Raw genomic sequence first — 20972 nt, 5'->3', positions numbered from 1 at the left:
AATAATCACAATATTCGGTTATTTTACATGCAATACATTATCTTAGTACCTAAACTATGTCCATTCTTGGTGTAGAAGCAGGTATTGTTGATAAGGTTAACACAACAGCCAATGACATCACCAGTCGTAAAAGTTGGTCCATAAGGTTGTCCCGTTCCAGAAGAACAAAATGAATGTCCATCATCCCCATGATAACCATACGAATGTTTATCCCAGCCTAAAGAGAAAGTTCCAGTATATTTACAATGAAAAGTCAGGTTCCTCTGCACGAGAGCTATTCACTAAGATTACGACAAGCAAGAATGGTACAACAAACAAGAGCACAAAGATAAATTCCCAAATGTACATTTAAATCCCCAACAATTACACCACATGATTTCTACATTAAAATACTGCTCACAACACTAAGGAAAATATGCCACACAGAAGACTAAAACATGCATTAAACAAGACTCCTACCATTAAAAAAAAAAAAGTCACATTTTCCATGCATATTTCCTTTGCTAACAGACCAAAGGAATTTTGCTTTGATTTGGCTTAGAGAGAGACACACACACACACACACACACACACACACACACACACACACACAGCATTTAGTATAAAATATAAGATTTTTTTATTTTCAAAAAGTTTCCCTCCAAATTAATTTTTTAACATTGGTAAGTGGGATACCAGAAAATATAATCCAAGAATCACTTTCACACCTGCCTTAGTTTACTTTTCCTATTAGCCTACATTCCCAGAACATTAAACAAATGACAACAGGTTAAAAGCCAGGAATGTGCTGGGTAGCAAAGAGAACCAACCAATCACATGAAAATAGTTAAAGTAGTTGATATGGCTATATACTGGAAGTTAAAATACCAAAACAAAACAAGCAAAAAAACCAAAAAACCAAAAACATGCATAGTACACGTAAGTTTTGCTAACATAAAACTTGAATTTTTTAAAGCCTCTCGGCTTCCACTTTGAACTCGTAATACATGTGATTAAAAACACAGAAAAATCAGTATTTAACGATTTCAAATTATTACTTCAAATTTAACCAGAAAGAAGTAGTTGTAAGACAGTACTATAATTCAATCACAAGTACCTGGTAGTCTATTCATGTTCACACCTTGAGCAGAAAGACCAATTCCCATGTAACTGTTAAAAAAGAGGGGGAGGGGGGAGAAAAACATGTTATTATAACCATATATGTAAAAAAATTACCCAACACCCTGAAACATCAGAACCCAGCCCAAGTTGAAACTCCTAGGACAGCTACAAAACAGTTATTACAATTCATTAAATGGCAAAAAGGACAATATTAAGCACAATAAAACCCAGATTCACAGTAAATTCCTACAGTACTCATTCATAAAGACACCCCAACTATTAGAAATAATTATGCACTCTACTAACAACTAGAAAAACCTTTCAACTTATCCACACAAATATTTAGGATTAAGATTTCTAATAAAAAGTGTAGGGGGATTGTGGAAGAAAAAGAAAACAATAATTAGGAAGCAAATATATTTCTAAAAAGACACAGTAAAGATCTAGACCACAAAAAAAGGAACACAGATACAGATTTAGAAAAAAAAGGATGTCAAATTCATATAAAAACATCTGAAATATTTAATAAAATTACACTTAAAAGTATTTTTAAAAGCTTATGAAATATTAATAAAACCTATAAAGACAGGAGAAAAGTGGAAAAGTATAAAGCAATACACCTGTAAATACGGACACAAAAAAACCCAACAACTAAATAAAACAGTAAACTGAATCCAGTTTGTTAAAAGGCTAATTGACTATGATTGCACCAGGATTTAAAATGGCATTTGACAGGATGCCTTGGGTGGCTCAGTCGGTTAAGCATCCGACTTCGGCTCAGGTCATGATCTCACGGTTTGTAAGTTCAAGCCCCGCGTTGGGCTCTGTGCTGACAGCTCAGAGCCTGGAGCCTGCTTCAAAATCTGTATGTCCCACCCCTCCCCCCACCACGCCCTCATTCTCTGCACCTCACCGCCTCCTGCTCTCTCTCCCTCTCTCTCTCAAAAATAAACATTAAAATAAAATGTCATTTGGCCAATTTCAGCTACATTTCTAATAAAAACTCAAGCAAAATAAGAGTAAAAGGAAACTAAAATATGACACACTTACCCCCCACCCCACCCCCTGCCCAACTCTAATACAGGAAGATATTCAACAGTAAACCCTGAAGCCATTTCCATTAAAACCAGGACACGGAGTTGTCTACAAGTGTTAAACACTGTTTTGAAGTTTTCAGATAATTTAATAAAAATAATAAAAATAACCAGTATAATATTAAAAGATATAATCTTTGTAGTCGCTATGATTATATACATAGAAAACCACAGAATCTACTAAAAGCTTTTAGAGTTACAGTTGACCCTTGAACAATGCAGGGGGTTGCAATACTGACCCCCATGCAGTCAAATATCCAAGTATAACTTGATTCTCCCTAACTAATTGTCTGCTATGGACCAGAGAAGCCTTATCAATAACATGACGGTCAGCTGACACATATTTTGTATGCTATGTGCTTTACACACCGTACTCTTACAATACAGTTGTAAGTGTCTAAAGAAAGAAAATGTCAAGGAAATCATAAGGAAGAAAAAATACATCTACCGTGCTGCATTTATTGAAAAATATCTGCATATAAGTGTACCCATGCAGTTCAAACCCGTGTGGTTCAGAGGTCAACTATAATTATTTTGGCAAAGTGACTAGATATGAGACCAACATTTACATTTCTCTTTTAGTAGTAACCAGAGAAAAAAAAGTGGTGCGTGTAAATATACAGTCACAAAACTACAGAAATCGTAAAACAGGAGTCCCACGGCATGAAAACAATATATTAAAATAAAAGCTATAAATACATGGATATGCTATGTATTTGGATAGCCTGACAGCACAAAAAAAGACTATCTTTCTAAAATTAATATATACATGTAATAAGATTTAAGAAAGATTCCCAATGGATTTTCAAAACTAGAATGATTTTGAGAGTATTGCACGTATTTTACATGCAATGTAAGTATTGGGAGAAATAAAAGACTTAATAAAGTACAAGACTTAAGTGTTTGAGAAGAAACACGAAGCTGGGAGCAGGGACACGACGGCAGACCTGCAAGGTTCTGGGTCTAGGAGCACCCCTTAATGGCTACGAGTTTCCCCTTCTGGGAAAACGACGACTAAAAGTGCTCCCCAGGAGGCACATCAGCGTGCTCACTGCTTAAGACCAAAGACTGGAACAGGCTTCCGCTCCTGAAAGGAAGAGAAGAAAATACTGATACCACCTGTTGCCTTGGCTTAAGCCTACTGGACACTGTGGCCTAGATAAGGCTAGCAGTAGCCTCCTGACTAAACCTGAACAAAGCTGTTGAATGATCAGGGACTGAATCTGCCAGGCTGCCAATCCCCCTGAAGAGAGACCTGGAAGACTCTTCTCCCTGCTTTTGTTTGGGGGCCCAGGGGTTAGAAAGTACAAACTGTCATAAGGAGAAAATCAGGATAGAAAAAGATGCACAAAATGAAGAGAAACTTTAAATTTTCTAATCAAAATGAGACTACAAAAGCAAAACTCTACAGGATATACCAAACATAGGCCAAGGAAATAAATACAACTGCAACAAGAAGTCATTCTAGATGACACAAATAAGTGGACAATTAAGACAGAGGGAACAATTTAAAAAGGACATTTAGGATACGTAAAAGGAAAAAGGAGCCATTAGCACGGAAAATTAAAGCAGAACATCAGTGTTTATTAAGATAGGTAGCTGATTTTCCACAACTGAAAACTATTATTGTTGAATTGAAAGCGCATACACACTGAAGAAGATAAAAATAAACCCGCACACGGACACACTACAGAATATCGGTAACACTTAATCCTAAAAGCTTCCAAAGGGAAGATGCAGCTTATGTCCCTCCAAGAAAAGACCATTAGACTGACAGCAGATTTTGCCCCAGCGGCAGTTGATGGCAATAAACAATGGCACAAAGCACTAAAGAACAGTCTAGAACTTAAGGTAAAGAACCTAGAACTTAATGACCAGATCAAGTTGCACTGAAAATGAGGGCAACATAAGGTATTTAAAGACACTAAAAAGCTAACAGTTTTACTATCCACAGACCCTCACAAAAGAACTACTTCAAGATATGCTTTATCAGAAAGTGAAAAAGTAAAAAACAAAAAACAAAAAACAAAAAAAACAACAACAAACAACAAACAACAGAAGAAATGCAAGGGTCAAAGAAACAATAATTAGCACAAAAAATGATGACATATGTAACTAAAAATAATTCCTCAAAATACTATTATTTTAAAATTCTATAATCCATACCTAACACGCTAGAATGCAATTAACGGTACTTTACATATAAAGACACAGGAAAACATGACCCATATTCAAGAGAAAAGAAACAAAAAACAGAATGACCCTGAGACGATGGAGTGGTTGAAATTGAAATATAAAGAATTTAAAGCAACTCTTGTTACAATGCTCAAGGACGTAAAGGGAAATATGCTTGTAATCATTTCAACAAAGAAGAAGAAACAATAAAAAAAAAAAACCAAAAATTCTAGAGCTGAAAAATACCTGAAATAAGCACTTACATACTTAACGGCACACTGGAAATGGCAAAATGAGTTAAGTAAACATGAAGACACAGCGATCTGAAGAACAGAGAGGAAAAATGAGGGGAAAAAAGAGTTGCCTAAGGCAGTATCCAAAGGTCTAACATACATGTAACCCGAGTCCCACAAGGAGAAAGAGAAAATGGGTTAAAAAATCTGAGAAAAATCTCCCAAATCTGGGAAAAGCATTTATAGATTCAATAATCAACAGGTTAAATACAGGTTAAACACAAAGAAAAGCACACCTATGCACAAGTCACAAGCCAAACTGCTGAAAACTAAGAATAAAGTGAAATAGTGAAAGCAGCCAGAAAAAAAAAACAAAACAAAACCTATTACTGTCACAGGAACACTGAGCTGCATACTCGTGCATTTCTCACATGAAAATAAGAAAATTTTATTTCACAGTAAAATATCTATAAATGCAGAAACTGGGGGAGGGGATCTCATTATATTATCACATTTAAGTTCCTTAAATTCACTGCACTATACAAAATCATGCAATACAAACCACAGGGCTTATGGGAAAAAATGGGGTAAGAGCGTGGCATTCCAAAACTCTAGCAGTTACACATTTAAAAAAGACAGAGAAGAACCCAATTAAAAATTTTTTCAAAAAAAAATTTTTACACAAGCTAAATTGATTAAAATACATGAACACAACAATAAATATAGCATCCTGCACTGAAAAAGACTTGAAGTTCACTTGGGGAAGTGGGTGGCACAGGACTGCAGCTTGTGGTTTATTGTGAAGTGGTGGAAGGAAAGTTCTTTGACGGGCAAATCTGTAACAGCAGATGTGGATGGGTGTGGCTTGTAACAGGCAGTGAACCAACAGAGTTGGTAGATGTTTGAGGTGTGGCAGGACATACAAAAGCAAGTTCGAATTACACAGCAATGAGGGAGTGTCAAGATTTTTAAAGTACATGAACAAGAAATTTATTTTTTTTTAATTTTTTTTTCAACGTTTATTTATTTTTGGGACAGAGAGAGACAGAGCATGAACGGGGGAGGGGCAGAGAGAGAGGGAGACACAGAATCGGAAACAGGCTCCAGGCTCCGAGCCATCGGCCCAGAGCCCGACGCGGGGCTCGAACTCCCGGACCGCGAGATCGTGACCTGGCTGAAGTCGGATGCTTAACCGACTGCGCCACCCAGGCGCCCCAAGAAATTTATTTTTTATTATTTTTTAATAATATTTATTTTTGAGAGAGACAGAACATGAGGGGGGAGGGGCAGAGAGAGAGAGAGAGAGAGGGAGACACAGAATCTGAAGCAGACTCCACGCTCTGAGCTGTCAGTCAGCACAGAGCCCCATGTGGGGCTCAAACTCACAAATTGTGAGATCATGACCTGAGCCAAAGTCAGATGTTTAACTGCCTGAGCCACCCAGGAGCTCCAATGAATAAGAAATTTATTATTGTGATACTCTGTGTTTAGCAAAGGAAATGGCTATAAAAATTTTTCAGATCAATATATCAATTTCAAATTATACAGTTATTAACATTTTAAAAATAATGGTTGCACCAAATATCAAATAACAGAGACTAAGAAGATTAGTTTATATTCCTACTATAGGTTTAAGGTTTACGTCAATTAGCTTGTTAATTTCCCATCTGTTCTCTCCATTCATCCTTTTCTACGTTCTTTGTATTTTTCTATATTTACCCTTTGTTATTAGCTTTCTGCTGTATGTTTTGATAGTGTATCAATGAACACCATGTGTTAAGAAATGCATCTTTAACACACATATTCTTGACTGAATTAGTATATTTATTACATGATGACAATGTAACACAAAACTTTTAAAGCCCGTTTACCTCTTCCCACATTTTTGTCACTCACTCCACAAGAATGGCACCATTCTTGCTTTGTTTAGTTAATGCTACTTAACTCATTAGACACACAACAGACTTCTCATCAGAGACCATGGAAGCCAGAGGCAGTGGGATGACGTTTGGCAATGCTGAAAAAGCAAACTCTGTAAAGCAAGAATTCTATATAGGGCAAAACTATTTTTCAAAAACAGAGAAACTGAGATATTCCAAAATAAACAAAAACTGGAAGCTTGTCACTAACAAACCTGCATAAGAAATGATAAGGGATAAAAGAAAGGAAACTAGAGACTAACTCAAATCCATACAAAGCAAGGACATCAATACAGATAACCACATAGGTAAATACAAAAGAAGGTATGAATGGTTGTTTCTAACTCTCTTCTCCTACATAAAAAACATAAAAGCAATAACTATAACTCTTTAGCTTTAAATTGCATATAGATAAAATTTTAAGACAATAACAGTGAAAAGAAGGAAGAAATTAGATATATTAGGAAGCAAAATTTAACATACTATGGGAATTAAGTTGGTATTAATCCAAATTATATTTTTATGTTAAGGTATTATCTGAGTAATCCTCCAGAGCAACCACTAAGAAAATAACTCAGAAACTACAGAAAAGAAACCACAATGAAATTGAGAGGTACACTAGAAAACATCTAATTCACACAAAAGCAATAATGGAAGAGCACAGAAACAAAAAGATACAACACATGTAATAAATATCAAAATGGCAGACTTAAGTCCGACGTTATCAGCAATGATAAGAAACACAAATGGATAAAGTCATCCAATTAAGACGTAGAGACTCATAGAACAGTGTTTTTCATTAAAAAAACAAACAAACAATGACATATTGTCTACAGGGAACACTTTAGATTTGAACACACAAGATGAAAATAAAAGGAAGGAAAAAAGACATATTAAATAGTAATCAAACAAGAAATTAAGTAATCTATTACTAATACCAGACAAAATAGACCTTAAGACAAAAGCTGCTACTAGGAACAAAAGGATACATTTTATCATGATAAAAGGGTCAATACATCAAGAAAACATAACAATTATACACAAATACAAACCTACCAAGAGAGCCCTATTTAAAGTGAAGACTCCAAGAATTAAAAGAAATACACAAGTCACAATAATGGCTGAAAATTTCAATAACTCACTTTGAATGATGGATGGAACAATCAGAGGATCAACAAGGAAATGCAAACTTGAACACAACTGTAAACCAACCAGAACCAACAGACATCTATAGAACTCTCCACCAACCATGGTGGGACATGCTTCTCAAGAGCACACAGAAGAATCTCCAGGCCCTAAAACAAGCCCCTGTAAATTTAAAATAATTGAAATCATACACAGCATATTCTCCAACCACAAAGAAATTAAATTAGAAATCACAAACATGGGGTACTAGGTAGCTCAGTTGGTTAAGTGTCTGACTCTTGATTTCGGCTCAGGTTACGATCTCACCTTTCATGAGATCGAGCCCCGCGTCGGCTCTGCACCGACAGCACCGAGGCTGCTTGGGATTCTCTCTCCCTCTGTTCCTCCCCAGTGCACACACGCGCGCACGCTCGCTCTCTCTCTCTCTCTCTCTCGATAAATAAATGAACACTAAAAAAATTTAAAGAACTCATAAATACAACAAAAATTGGAATGTACACAAATATGTGGAAGCTAAACACATTTCTAAAAATTCACAAAGAAACCACAATGGAAATTAGAAAATACTTAGAAATGAAGGAAAATGAAAACATAATACACCAAAACTTAGGGGATGCATCTAACGTAGTACTTGGAAGGAAATTTATAGCTGCAGTTTCCTATATTTAAAAAAAAGAAATATCTCAGGGCACCTGGCTGGCTCAGTTGATAGAGTGCACGACTCTTATCTTGGGGTTGTAAGTTCAAGCTCCTTGTTGGGTGTAGTTTACTTAAAAATAAAATCTTGAAAAAAAAAAAGAAAAGAAATAGATCTAATGAATAATCCAACTTTCTACACTGAGAAACTAGAAAATTAAAACAAAACAAACCCCCCCCCCCCAAAACTAACAAACCCAAGCAAGCAATGGGATTAAAAGATTAGAGCAGAAATAAATACAAAAAAGACCAGAAAAGCAACAGAATCACTGAATCCAAAAGGTGGTTCTACTACGAAAGAAAAAGACTCCACAAAAGCAGCAACAAAAGAGTGGTAATTACTACCAAAGTAACAAAAGATTTTAAGGAAATAAAAAGAATTATAAGAAAATACTGTGAAAACCTATATAGCAACATACTACGAAAACTATTTAAAATGGACAAATCCCTAAAAAGTCATAAACTACCAAAACCAAATAGCAATCTTAAAACTTGCCACAAAGAAAAGCCCATGCTCAGATGGCCTCACTGGTGAATTCTACCAAACATAAAGAAAACTTATCACCAATCCTCAGACTCCTCCCTGCAAATTTGTAACAGTTTCTAACTAATCCTACAGGGCCAATGTTACCCTGTTGTCAAAATCAAGCAGATACCACAAGAAAACAAGAGAAAATATCCTTTACAAATATAGATGCTCAAATCTTCGACTAGGAAACCAAATTTGGCAACACACAGAAAAGGACTGTACATCATGAACAAGAGAAATTTATCCTAGAAATGCAGGTTGGTTTCGAAACATAATCAATGTAATACACCATACTTGCAGAATAGAGAATAAAAACAACTTGATCCCTGACACAGAAAAAGAATTAGACAAAATCCAACATCCCTTCTTTACAAAAACACTCAACAAGTCAGGAATAAAAGGGAACCTCCTAACCCGGTAAAAAGTATCTATTACAAAAAATCCACAGCTAACATCATACTTAATGGTAAAAGGCTAAATGCTTTCCCCTTAAAATCAGGAACAAGAAAAGGATAACCCCTTTTACCCTTTCTATTCAACACAGGACTGGAGGTTCTAGCTTGGGCAATAAGGCAAGAAAAGTTAGGAAGAAACATACCCTAGTCACATACAACACAATTTTATACATAAAAAATCCTCAGAATCCTTACCAAAAAACTATTAAACAAGTTCAGTAATACTACAGGATACAAGTTCGATATGCAAAAATCAGTTTTATTTCTACTCTCTAGCAACAATTTGAAAATAAATTTAAGAAAACAATTTCATTTACAACAGAATCAAAGAATATCTAGAAATAAAATTAACAAAAAAGTGCACGACCTGAACGCCAAAAACTACAAAACGTTATTGAAAGAAATTAAAGAACATCTAAATAAATGGAAAGACACCCACATTCACGGATTGAAAGAATAGTGTAAATACTGGTAAGATGGCAATGCTGTCCTAATTAATCTAGAGATTCAAGGCAATCCTTATCAAAATTCTAACTTGCTTTTCAGCAGAAATGGAGAAACTGATCCTGAAATTCATATGGAAATGCAACAGGGCCCAGGAGAACTGATCTATCTGGAAAAACAAAACAAAACAAAAAAACTTGGTGGACTCACACTTCAGTGTTAGAACTCCCTATAAAGTTACAGTACTTAGGACAGTGTAGTATTACTGGCTTAAGAACAGACACATGTATTAATGCAACAGAACTGAGAGTTTAGGAATTAACCCTTATGTTTACGGCCAAGTGATTAGGATAAGAGAGAGAAGACAATTTCATGGAAAAAAACAAGTCTTTGATTTAATGGAAATTGGATGGAAAAGACAATAGTCTTTCCACAACTGATGCAGGGACTAGATGCATCTAGGCAAAAGAATGAAAACAAAGCCATACCTCGACACCATATATAAAATGTAACTCAAAATGAATTAGAGAACATAAAAACTCTTAGACAAAAACACCAGAGTAAATCTTCATAACCTCGGATTAGGCAATAGTTTCTTAGATATTATACCAAAAACACAAGTAACAACCACAAAAAGATAAACTGGACTTCATAAAAATATAAAACTTTTGTGCTTTGAAGAATATTGTTACCCAGGATAAGATATATGCAAATAAGCTGTCAGGGACTTGTATTCAGAACACACAAACAACTCTTACAACTTAGCAATAAAAAGAAAACCCAACTAAAATATGGCCAGAGGACCTGAACAGACATTTCTCCAATGAAAATATACAAATAGCCAATAAGTACATGAAGTGATGCTCCATATCACTAGTCATTAAGGAAATGCAAATCGAAATCATTATGAGATCTCACTTCACACACCCCACGAGGACGAGAATCAAGAATACACTAGAATCATGAATGAGCGTTTAGAACTTTCACAGTTGGTGACGAGGTAAAACAGTGCAGTCACTTTGGAAAACTGTCTGGAAGTTTCTTGAAATGGGTATCATTGAGCTTCTTTCTGACCCAGCAATTCAACTCCTGGTTATCTACCCAGGAGAAACAAAAACATATCCACACAGAAACATGACACAAATGTTCATAACAGCATCATTCCAAATAGCCAGAAATGTGTTTCCACCTACTGATGAATAAACACAATGTGACATATCCTTATAATGGAATATTATTTGGCAAGAAAAAGGAATGGAATACTGACAAATGCCGCAGCAGAAATCAACTCTGAAAACATTATGTTAAGATAAATATAAGCCAGAAACAAAGGTCACGTGTTGTAGGATTCCATTTATATGAAACGCCCAGGGTGTAGGTAAATCCGTGGAAACAAAATAGGCAAGTGGTTGCCTATGATCAGGAGAAGGGACTGCTGAGGAGTACAGGATTTCTTCTCACGCCATGAAAATGTTCTAAAATTAAACAGTGGTGAGGATTGCACAATTCCGTGAATATGCTAAAAACTACCTAACTTCATGCTTTTAAGGGTGAATTTTTATAACTATGAATAATGTCTCAGTAAGATTCTCATTAAAACATAAACGAGAGGACTTTTGTTTGCAGCGCGAATATGTAAAGAGCTTGGAACTTGTCACTCCCTTCCGCACAACAAGAAAAAAAGGTGAACAAATAAAAAGGCTACGACGCTGTGTGATTGCAGAGAATCAGAGCTTACCATGAGCAGGAGTCTCTGAAGACGGTAACTGGTACGAATACCACCCGGGTGGCTCAGTTGGTTAAGTTTGTCTGACTCCTGATTTCAGCTCAGGTCATGATCTCATGGTTTCTGAGATTGAGCCCCACGTCCGGCTCTTCACTGACAGCGCAGAGCCTGCTCGGGATTCCCTCTCTCCCCTCCTCAACACTCACTCTCTCTCTCTCTCTCTCTCTCTCTCTCTCTCACTCTCTCTCTCTCTCTCTCAAAACAAACAAATTTTCAAAAACTAAAAGGTAACCATGAATTCCTGAAGGCAGAGTATAAACTAGCTTGAAGCTTTAAAACTGCTGATGGCCCAGTCTTCCAGAAGCCTCCACACTTGGATGAGTTTTACCTTGTCACCAGGTTATCACCCAGGAGCAAGAAGAGCTCTTCAGTTCTGTCCACGGGAAGGGGAAAAGTAACCGTTCAGAGATAACACCCAGAGCAGTGTGTCCCCTTTAACAAAGACCTGCCTTCAAGAGAAACTACTTTATCAGAACCTTATTTGAATTAGAAAAAGAGCATTTAGACAACGCCAGTTCTTGTTAGCCTTCCTGACTGAAGAGAAGGGGTTAAAAAAAAAAAAAAAAGACTAAAATTCTTCTGAAATTCACAGGAAAGGGACACTAGTCCACTATAACAACTGAGATTTAGTCATTAAATCACAGACCGCTGCCTTTCCCTGGTACCTTATCACCACATCAGCAAGGCTCTAGTGTAACAGTGTAACAGTCAATTACAACTGACAGAGGTGCAAGACACAGACTCTATTTAAGGAGTTTCTAGGGAAACCCCAAATAAGAGTGACAACAAAAACAAGGAAACCAGAGAAAAATGAAGCCCCTGACACAGTCAAACAATACATACACCAAGGAAACATTAAACACAACTTGACTCCTAGCCACGGTATAAAACATCACATAAAGATCTATTTACCTAAATTTCTATTACCCAATAAATCATGTAACATTCTCAACAACAACAAAAAAATCACACTGCATGTTAAATAGCAAGAAAAATACAATCTGGAGAAATAAAGCAAGTATCACAATCAAACTCAGGCAGCAAGGCAGAGATTTGGGAATTTTCAAACTAAGAATTTAAGGTAACTGTGATTAATAGGCTGTAGGCTATAAGAAATATTTTTTTTTTAATGCTAGAAGTTAAAAACATTATTACAAACAGTGCTCTTGATGCGTTCATCATTCGACCAAACACAACTGAGAAAGCCAGCAGTGAGCTTAAGGATATGTTCTTAAGAACTTCCCAAACTGAAATGCCAAGAGAAAAAAAAGGAATAGAAAGATCAGAACAGAACATACAAGAACTGCAGGACCAATATAAAAGGTGTAACACACACATAATGGGGATACCAAAAGAAGAGGAAAGAAACGAGTATTTTAAGTGATAATGGCTGGGAATTTTTCCAAAATTCATGACCAGCATGAAACCAAAATTCCAGAAAGGTTACAGAACACTAAACAAGATAAATACCAAAACATCAACACCCAGGCTTATATTCAAATTTCAGAAAGTCAAAAAAGAAAATCTTGAAATAAACTAAGGGCACAACAAAACAAAACCTCACCTATAAGGAAAAAGGATTAAGAATTACATGATGACTTATTCTCAGAAAGCACGCAAGCAAGAAGAGACTGTAGTGACATACCTGAACGCTGAAAGAAAAAAACTATTCCCCTAAAATTCGGTGTCCAGCAAAATTATCCTTAAAAGGTTAAGGACAAATACTTTATTAGACAATCAAAAACTCCCAAGAACTGCCAACAGACTTGCCTTGCAAAAAATATTAAAAGTTCTTCGGAGAGAAGGAAAAAGTATTGGGGAGAAACTCAGATCCACATAAAGAAAGAATCAGGCAAGAAATAAATGAAGATACGATAAAACCTTGCATTCTTCTCATTCTGAATTGATTTTAACTGTTGGAAGTAAAAACAGCGACAATAAATTGGGTAATTACAGTTTATGGACAAGTGAAATGAGTGAGAGCAGTATTATATGAGATGGGAGGGAGGAAGCGGTTGTAATGTAATAAAGAACCTGTACTACCTGTAAAATGGTAAAGTGTTTTTCGAAAATGGACTTATACTCATGAAAATGACTACTGCCAACTCTGAGGCAACTAGGAGAGAAAATGCAATCATAAAAAAATGCTCAATTAAAACCGGAGGAGGAAGAAAGCAGATTTTTCTTTTGAATAAAGGCAACAAGGAACAAACGCAATGAACAGAAGACAAGTACAAATAGCACTGACACTAATCCAGCTACAACAGTCAGTTTCAATGTGAGAGGTCGAAATATATCAATTAAGAAAACTGCCAGTTTGGATAAGAAAACAAGGCCAAAGTATATAGCATCTACAAGAAACCCACATTAAATGTAGGTACACACATAGATGGAAAGTAAAGGGACAGAGAAAGGCATACCGTGCTAATACCAATCAAAAGAAAGCAGGACTAGCTATATTAATTTCAAAGCAGATTTAAGAAGGAAAACTATCAGAACTAAAGAGCATTTCATAACAATAAAGAACCAATTCTTGAAGATATAATAATCCTTAATGTTTAGGCACCAGTAACAAAACGTCACAAGATGTATGGCAAAAACTGATGGAACTCCAAGGAAAAATAGTTAAATCCACTATTACAACTAGAGACGTCAACAAACATGCATTAGTAACCGGCAGACACAGAAAAGAAGCAAGCATGTAGTCAAGCTCAAAAACATCATCCATCGACTGGTTTTCATTGACATTTATACACAACACTTCATCCATTAACAGCAGAATACCCACTCTTCTCACGCTCGCAAGAACATTCACCAAGACAGACCACCTTCTGCTCCAGCAATCGTGCTCCTAGGTATTTTTACCCAAATAAGCTGAAAATTTATGTCCAAGCAAAAACCTGCACATGTCGGCAGCTTTGTTCATAACTGTCAAAAACTGGAAGTAACCAAGATGTCCCTCATTAGGTAAACAGGTAAACAAACGGTGATACATCCGTACAATGGAGTATCATTTAGTGATAGAAAGAAATAACCTATCAAGCCATGAAAAGACATGGAAGAATCTTAAATGCGTGCTAAGTGAAAGAAGTCAGTATGAAACGGCTACATACTGTATGATTCCAATTATAACCCTCGAGAAAAGGTAAAATTATGGAGACAGTAAAAAGATCAGCAGTTGCCGGGAAGTTTGGAGATGGGGGGCAGAGAGGGGAGGGACAAACAGGTGGAACCAGAGGGGATTTTTAGGGCAGTGAAACTATTCTGTAGGATACCGTAAAGGTGGATACAAGACATTATGCGTTTGCCAAACCGCACAGAACTGTACAACAAAGAGTAAACCCCAATGTAATCTATGGACTGTAGTTAGCAATAACCTATCAATCCTAGTTTGTCAACTAGAACAAAAGTACCACACTCATGCAAGATGTTAATGGGAGAAACCAGGGGAGTGAGGGGTATAAACAGGAATTCTTTGTAGTATCTGCTTAATTTTTCTGTACAAATTTTCTAAATTTCTAAAAATTTCCTAAAACTGGCCAAAAACCCGAAGGTACATTTAGGGAGAAAAACACCATAACCCAATACAAAGGGCAAACAAGTTAGGAGTGATATTCCGACATACATAATATAGAATTATGCTTAACACAGAATGTGCTTAAAAATATTGTGAAAGAAGAAACCTATTTGCAGATACTCTCTGCAGCTATACTCCTAACAAAGTCCTTCATACTGTGAACAGATGAATACATTGTGGGGCACCCTTACAGTGGAACACTACTCAGTAAGAAAAAGCAACAAAGAATTGGTACAGGCATCAGTGTGGATTAATCTTGAAGGCACTATGCTAAATGAAATCAGTCAGTCTCAAAGATTACATATGACACAATTCCATCCATATTTTTCAAAAAGAAAACCATGAAGGGAGGAGAATGGTTCAGTGGCTCTTAGGAGTTACCAGTGTAGAGAAGATTAGTGATCATTCCCTTTTAGGGAAGAAGTTCAGGGAGTGATGGAATTGTTTTATATCTTGGCTGTGGTAGTGGCTGCAGGACTCCATGAATTTGTCACAACTCAGAGAACTGTACAAACAAAAAAAAGTTTTACTGTACATTAATTAAAAATAAATTTTAAAAAAGGAAGTACTGTAACAAAAAAATGGGTAATTTGAAAGCCAGCGTTCTCCTCCATGGTAACAATAAAGGACAAGTAATAAATCATTTTACATGCATACATTCCAAATAGGCGGCACATAAGTCCCCATCTCACGCAGGTCCCCCCAGGACCCTGCACGCTGCAACGTGATGGCTGGAGGAAGAGACGGCCCTGTACCTGACAAGTCAGCAAACTGCAGCCAGGCCCTGCCAGACTCCCCAACACCTTACAAAGAAACAAATCCATGTGATTACTGCAAATGCTGCTATAAAAAAAATGTAATAAAATGTAAAGATATCAGACAATAATGGAGGAGGAAAGCCTGTTGTGAACCAGTGTGCACATCTGCTGGAACTGTACAGGGATAGTGTTTTCCAAAAGGGCAACTATGGCCCTTTTGAGTGAAACAATTCAACTTTTGGCAGTTCTCAAAAAGACTGGTGAACTGGATGTTTCTGTCATGTGGACTGGAGTTAGCTTTTAATTTAATCTTAATTAAGATTTAATATTAATTTAATTACAATAATTCATGTAACCACCACCTTGTTCGAAACCAACAGCAATCTTATCAATGTGATTCTTAACAAAAATCACTGTGATTTCGGGGCGCCTGGGTGGCACAGTCGGTTAAGCATCCGACTTCAGCCAGGTCACAATCTCGCGGTCCGTGAGTTCGAGCCCCGCGTCGGGCTCTGGGCTGATGGCTCGGAGCCTGGAGCCTGTTTCCGATTCTGTGTCTCCCTCTCTCTCTGCCCCTCCCCCGTTCATGCTCTGTCTCTCTCTGTCCCAAAAATAAATAAACGTTGAAAAAAAAAATTAAAAAAAAAAAATCACTGTGATTTCTTAACAAAAGTGTTCATAAATCTCAGGAATAAAGAAAATTTCAAATTACACTAAATGTTAGCTCTTCATTAAGCATTCATCTAGTGGGTATAATGGTAACCAAGCAAATTCCTTGTTTGATGCTGAATTTTAAAATTTCAAATTCTGAATAGATTTTTCATGTTACTCTAGGTACAAAAGGGATCTTTTGGCCTCACAAGACTTGAAAATTACTTAATATCTTTTGAACTAGAATGTCTTATATCTGTCTGAAGGCATAATGAATATAGTAAAATAAGACTCTTAAGGGCACCTGGGTGGCTGAGTTGGTTAAGCATCCAACACTTGATTTCGGCTCAGGTCATGATCTTACAGTTTGTGGGATCAAGCCCCACGTTGGGCTCCACGTTGACAGCATGGATCCTACTTGGGATTCTCTCTCTGCCCCTCCTCCACTTATGCTCACGCTTTTTCTCTCTCAAAACAAAGAAACTTAAAAAAAGAAAAAACTCTTACTTTAAGAACACCAAAAGAGAGTAATTACTGCTTCAAGATATACTGGTATATGTATATCTCCTTCTATACAGAAACTCAGGACACTTATCTGCAACTCACAAGTACCAATCTAAAACATGTGTAAAAGATATGAATATAACATCCATTTCTTCTTTATGTGAAAGAAAACATCTAACTACTTTCAACTGTTAAAAGTAAACTGCACACATATACCCAACTGGTGACTCATATAGTGCTGTAAAATTAAACCACAAGATTTCATCAAAAGTTGCACATGCTCCCGTGAAAATATTTCAATCAGGTTTTTAAGAAATGCATGCTTCAGGGTTAAAAAAACCAAAACCAAAACCAAAACCAGACAAACAAAAACAATTACTAACCAAATCAGTTAAAAACTTATAAGAAAGCAAACAAAGAAAAATAAAGCAACTGTCTAGGGAGCTCCAGTCCTGAAAGATTATAAACACATCAGAAATAATGAGGAAAAACATATGAAACTTCACTTGGCCACTAAAATAGTCATGCTTTTCACCGTATTCTATATGAGGTCTTGAACATCTTAAGGAGCTTGCTGGCCAAGGAGAAGACGGCAAAGGAATTGGCCCGGGGCACGTCTCCCACACACAAACCAGCCAACACCCGGTCTGCGGCCCATCCTGTTATCTCATTTTCACCTCAATCCGTCCCCTGACCTAAATCCCCCCAGCGTCAGGCACCAGAAAACTGGAGACCACCAAAACGGCCCAAAGCCCACCAAAATCATTCAAACGAGCCTCTCCTAAACTGTTGCATCGTTTCCCTTGGAAACCCCAAAAAAGGCTCTGGCCTAGGCCTTCCCCTTACTCCTGTCTTCTGCCCCCTGACCACAACCCGGTACTTCTCCTGGGGCCCCTCGTGGCATGTGGGACCTCCCCTCTCTAGGACCTGTGAGTGTCATAAACTTCCTCGCAAGCCTTGTTCTGGGCTCCTCCTGCAGCTGTGACACCTTTACCATCGTACCCAACATGTGCGTTCTTAGAACAGCCACTGCTACTATACGAAGGTAATTCAAGATCATGCGTATCTAAAATATTACAAATTAAGTACTAATCACCAGATGACTATCTGAGAGAATAGGACTGAGGTAAGAAATTTAACTGAAGAAAATGGAAATAATTATCCTTAATATTACTATTCAAACCTAGCACACCCTGTGACTCAAAATGTTGTTCCAATTCTGATTCTCCACTGACAGCAAAGCAGCTACCGCTCTCTCTCTACACTGCACTGCCCTTCCCCCATTCCTCCTAAAGCAGAAGGGTCATGAAAAACAAACTTAACAGGCTCTACTACTTGCCTCTGGAAAGTCCACCATAATATACATCAAACTTCGAGATGCAGATTTCTCCCATTACCTCTAAAAGAGCTATATAAACAATACCTTAAATTAAAGAGTGGCCTTCAAGTATTCACCGATCCTGCCTTTTAAGTAATAATTAAGACAATCCAACTCAATGACCCACAAAAGCAGAATACTAGTTTCAGAGTTCCTCTAATAATTCTTTGTCAAAGAATCTCATCTGTAGTTAGTTAATTACAGCAACGACACATAGCTTGGTTTCCTGACTTTTGAAAGTAGCCTGTCATAGTGTTAAACAGAGAGTAAGGAAAATAATTTATCACATTTTAGGTATAAAAGAGATCTTTTCCCCTCATAGACACTAAATTATGACTCTAATAAAGTGAAATCTTTGGCTAACAAAATCAATTCTTTCTATTGTACTCCATACATAAAATTCTTATTTTTCAGCATGTCCCTACAAAATTGATAGATAAACAGTAAATAAACAAATAGCAGCAATTCCAAATCAAGCCAATAAGTTAATAAGAAATTGCTTCACATCTGGGGCGCTTGGTTGGCTCAGTCAGTAGAGCATGCAACACCTGACCTCAGCGGTTGTGAGTTCGAGCCCCATGTTGGCTGTAGAGATTACTTAAAATCTTTAAAGAAAAAGAAATGGCTTCACATTTCAATCTTATGAACTTTACAGGTACTATCCATCGTACCAAGCGAGGTATACCTACAAAACTACACAGACTGTGGTGTATTTTACGGTTTTTCAGCAATAACATTTCTCTTCACACGTGTTAGAACTTAAAATTTACATTGGATCTTTAAGACTTTTTAATAGGAAGTCCCCAATTTTTAATAAACATAAGTAGAATAGTGTTTTTACCTGCGTCATGTAAGAATTAGAAGAAAAAAATTACATCAGAAATGAAGACAAACTAAACAGAACATAAGAGTGAACAGTCCCCATAGATAAAGATGGAACAAGAGAACCTGGGTGGCTCAGTCGGTTAACCGTCCAACTTCGGCTCAGGTCACGATCTCGCAATTTGTGGGTTGAAGCCCTGCACTGAGTTCCGTGCTGACAGCTTGGAGCCTGGAGCCTGCTTCAGATGCTGTGTCTCCCCCTCTCTCTGCCCTTCCCCAGCTTGTGCTCTCTCTCTCTCTCTCTCTCTCTCAACAATAAACAAAACATCTTTGAAAAAGAAAAAAAAGAAAAAGATGGAACAGAGAAATTTTCTAAATAAACAAAGAAGGAAAGTAAAAGGTTTTGTGAGCAAATGATATAGAAGTCAGGCAAAGAAGATCCAACACACCCTCTTGACTGGTGTCCTTAAAAAAGAAACTTATGTAATGGAACAGGACAAGTACTGAATGAAAATCATCATACACTAAACCTTTCCGAAATGAGAGAGGGCTTGAAATTATTATTTAAGGCCATACAGGAAGGTTAACACCAAGATATATTCAGTACTGGCTCTTCAAAGAAAAATCTTTTGGCCATCCGAGTGAAAGACCAATTTTCTCATAAGGAAAAAAAGATGGCCTAAGACTGTGACAATGATGCTGCACATCCAAGACTATGGAGCTCAAGAAAATATAAGCCAGCGATTTTATATCCAGTCAAATCTTCAAATAAAATGAGTGTAATGGTCACAGTTTTGAACCAAAAAGGACTTAAAAATAATATTGTTCCCACGAGCTCTTCCTGAGTTCTCTAGTAAAGAATGATCTTCAGACAACCGGGGAAAAAAAAAAAAAAACAAAACCAAAAACCAAAAACCAAAAAACCCTAAGAGAAGCTTCGGCATAAGGTCTGGTACTGAAATACTAAACACTGAATTTTTAACTAACACTAAAAGATGAGGTAACACAGCTGTGGATGCAAACATATTATGTGCTTTTACAACATGTAGATATAATGAAACTAACAAAATGGAGGAGTCTGCCAAAAAAAAAAAAAAGAATGAACTATTGATATACATTGGACTACCTACATGAATCTCAAATGCATCATGCTAACCGAAAACAAAGTCATACTCAAAGGGTAACATTTATAAGACATTCTGGTTTCAAATAAAAAAAAAATATAGGCATAGAAAACAGATCAGTGGTTGCCAAAAATTAGGGGTGGGAGGAAGATTTGATTATAAAGGGGCAGTAAGATGGAATTTAGGGAGGTGAGGAAGAGTTCTGTATCTTGATTATAATGGTTGTTACATGATTTTATGAATTTGTCAAAACTCACAGAACCATATATACCCTTTCCAAAAAGTGGATTTTACTGCATGCAAATCAGTAATAAATTTTTAAACGCCAGAAAACAACAACAAAAGATAGTAGGGAAGAGAGAGGTAAAGTGAAGAAGAGGTTACTGGCTGATTTCATTATTGCTCACAAAAGAGAGTCTCTTAAAAGGAAGGGACTAGAGGTATTAGTATAAAAGTAACTTTCTAAATGTAAAACTACATAATCTTCCCCCAAAAGAGAGCAATGAAAATAGGTATCATAAAAAACAAAATTCAGAAGTGACAAAAATGTTTCAAGCTTCCTTTCACTCCTATCTCCAGC

General features: G+C 36.7%; 1 protein-coding gene across 1 annotated transcript in view; it reads right to left on the bottom strand.

The window, feature by feature from the left end:
• RANBP9 (RAN binding protein 9) overlaps positions 1-20972 on the bottom strand; it is an 89408-nt gene that overhangs the window by 36529 nt on the left and 31907 nt on the right. Inside the window, exons 3-4 of the mRNA XM_023253679.2 lie at positions 1097-1149; positions 50-217 (exon numbers count right to left, since the gene is read on the bottom strand). Coding sequence (XP_023109447.2) covers positions 50-217; positions 1097-1149 — 221 coding nt within the window. The remainder of the gene's footprint in view (positions 1-49; positions 218-1096; positions 1150-20972) is intronic.

This window comes from Felis catus, chromosome B2 (genome assembly GCF_018350175.1).
Source record: "Felis catus isolate Fca126 chromosome B2, F.catus_Fca126_mat1.0, whole genome shotgun sequence".
NCBI lineage: Eukaryota > Metazoa > Chordata > Mammalia > Carnivora > Felidae > Felis > Felis catus.
The sequence above is the reverse complement of the archived record's forward strand: the minus strand, read 5'-3'. Positions and strand labels throughout refer to the sequence as shown.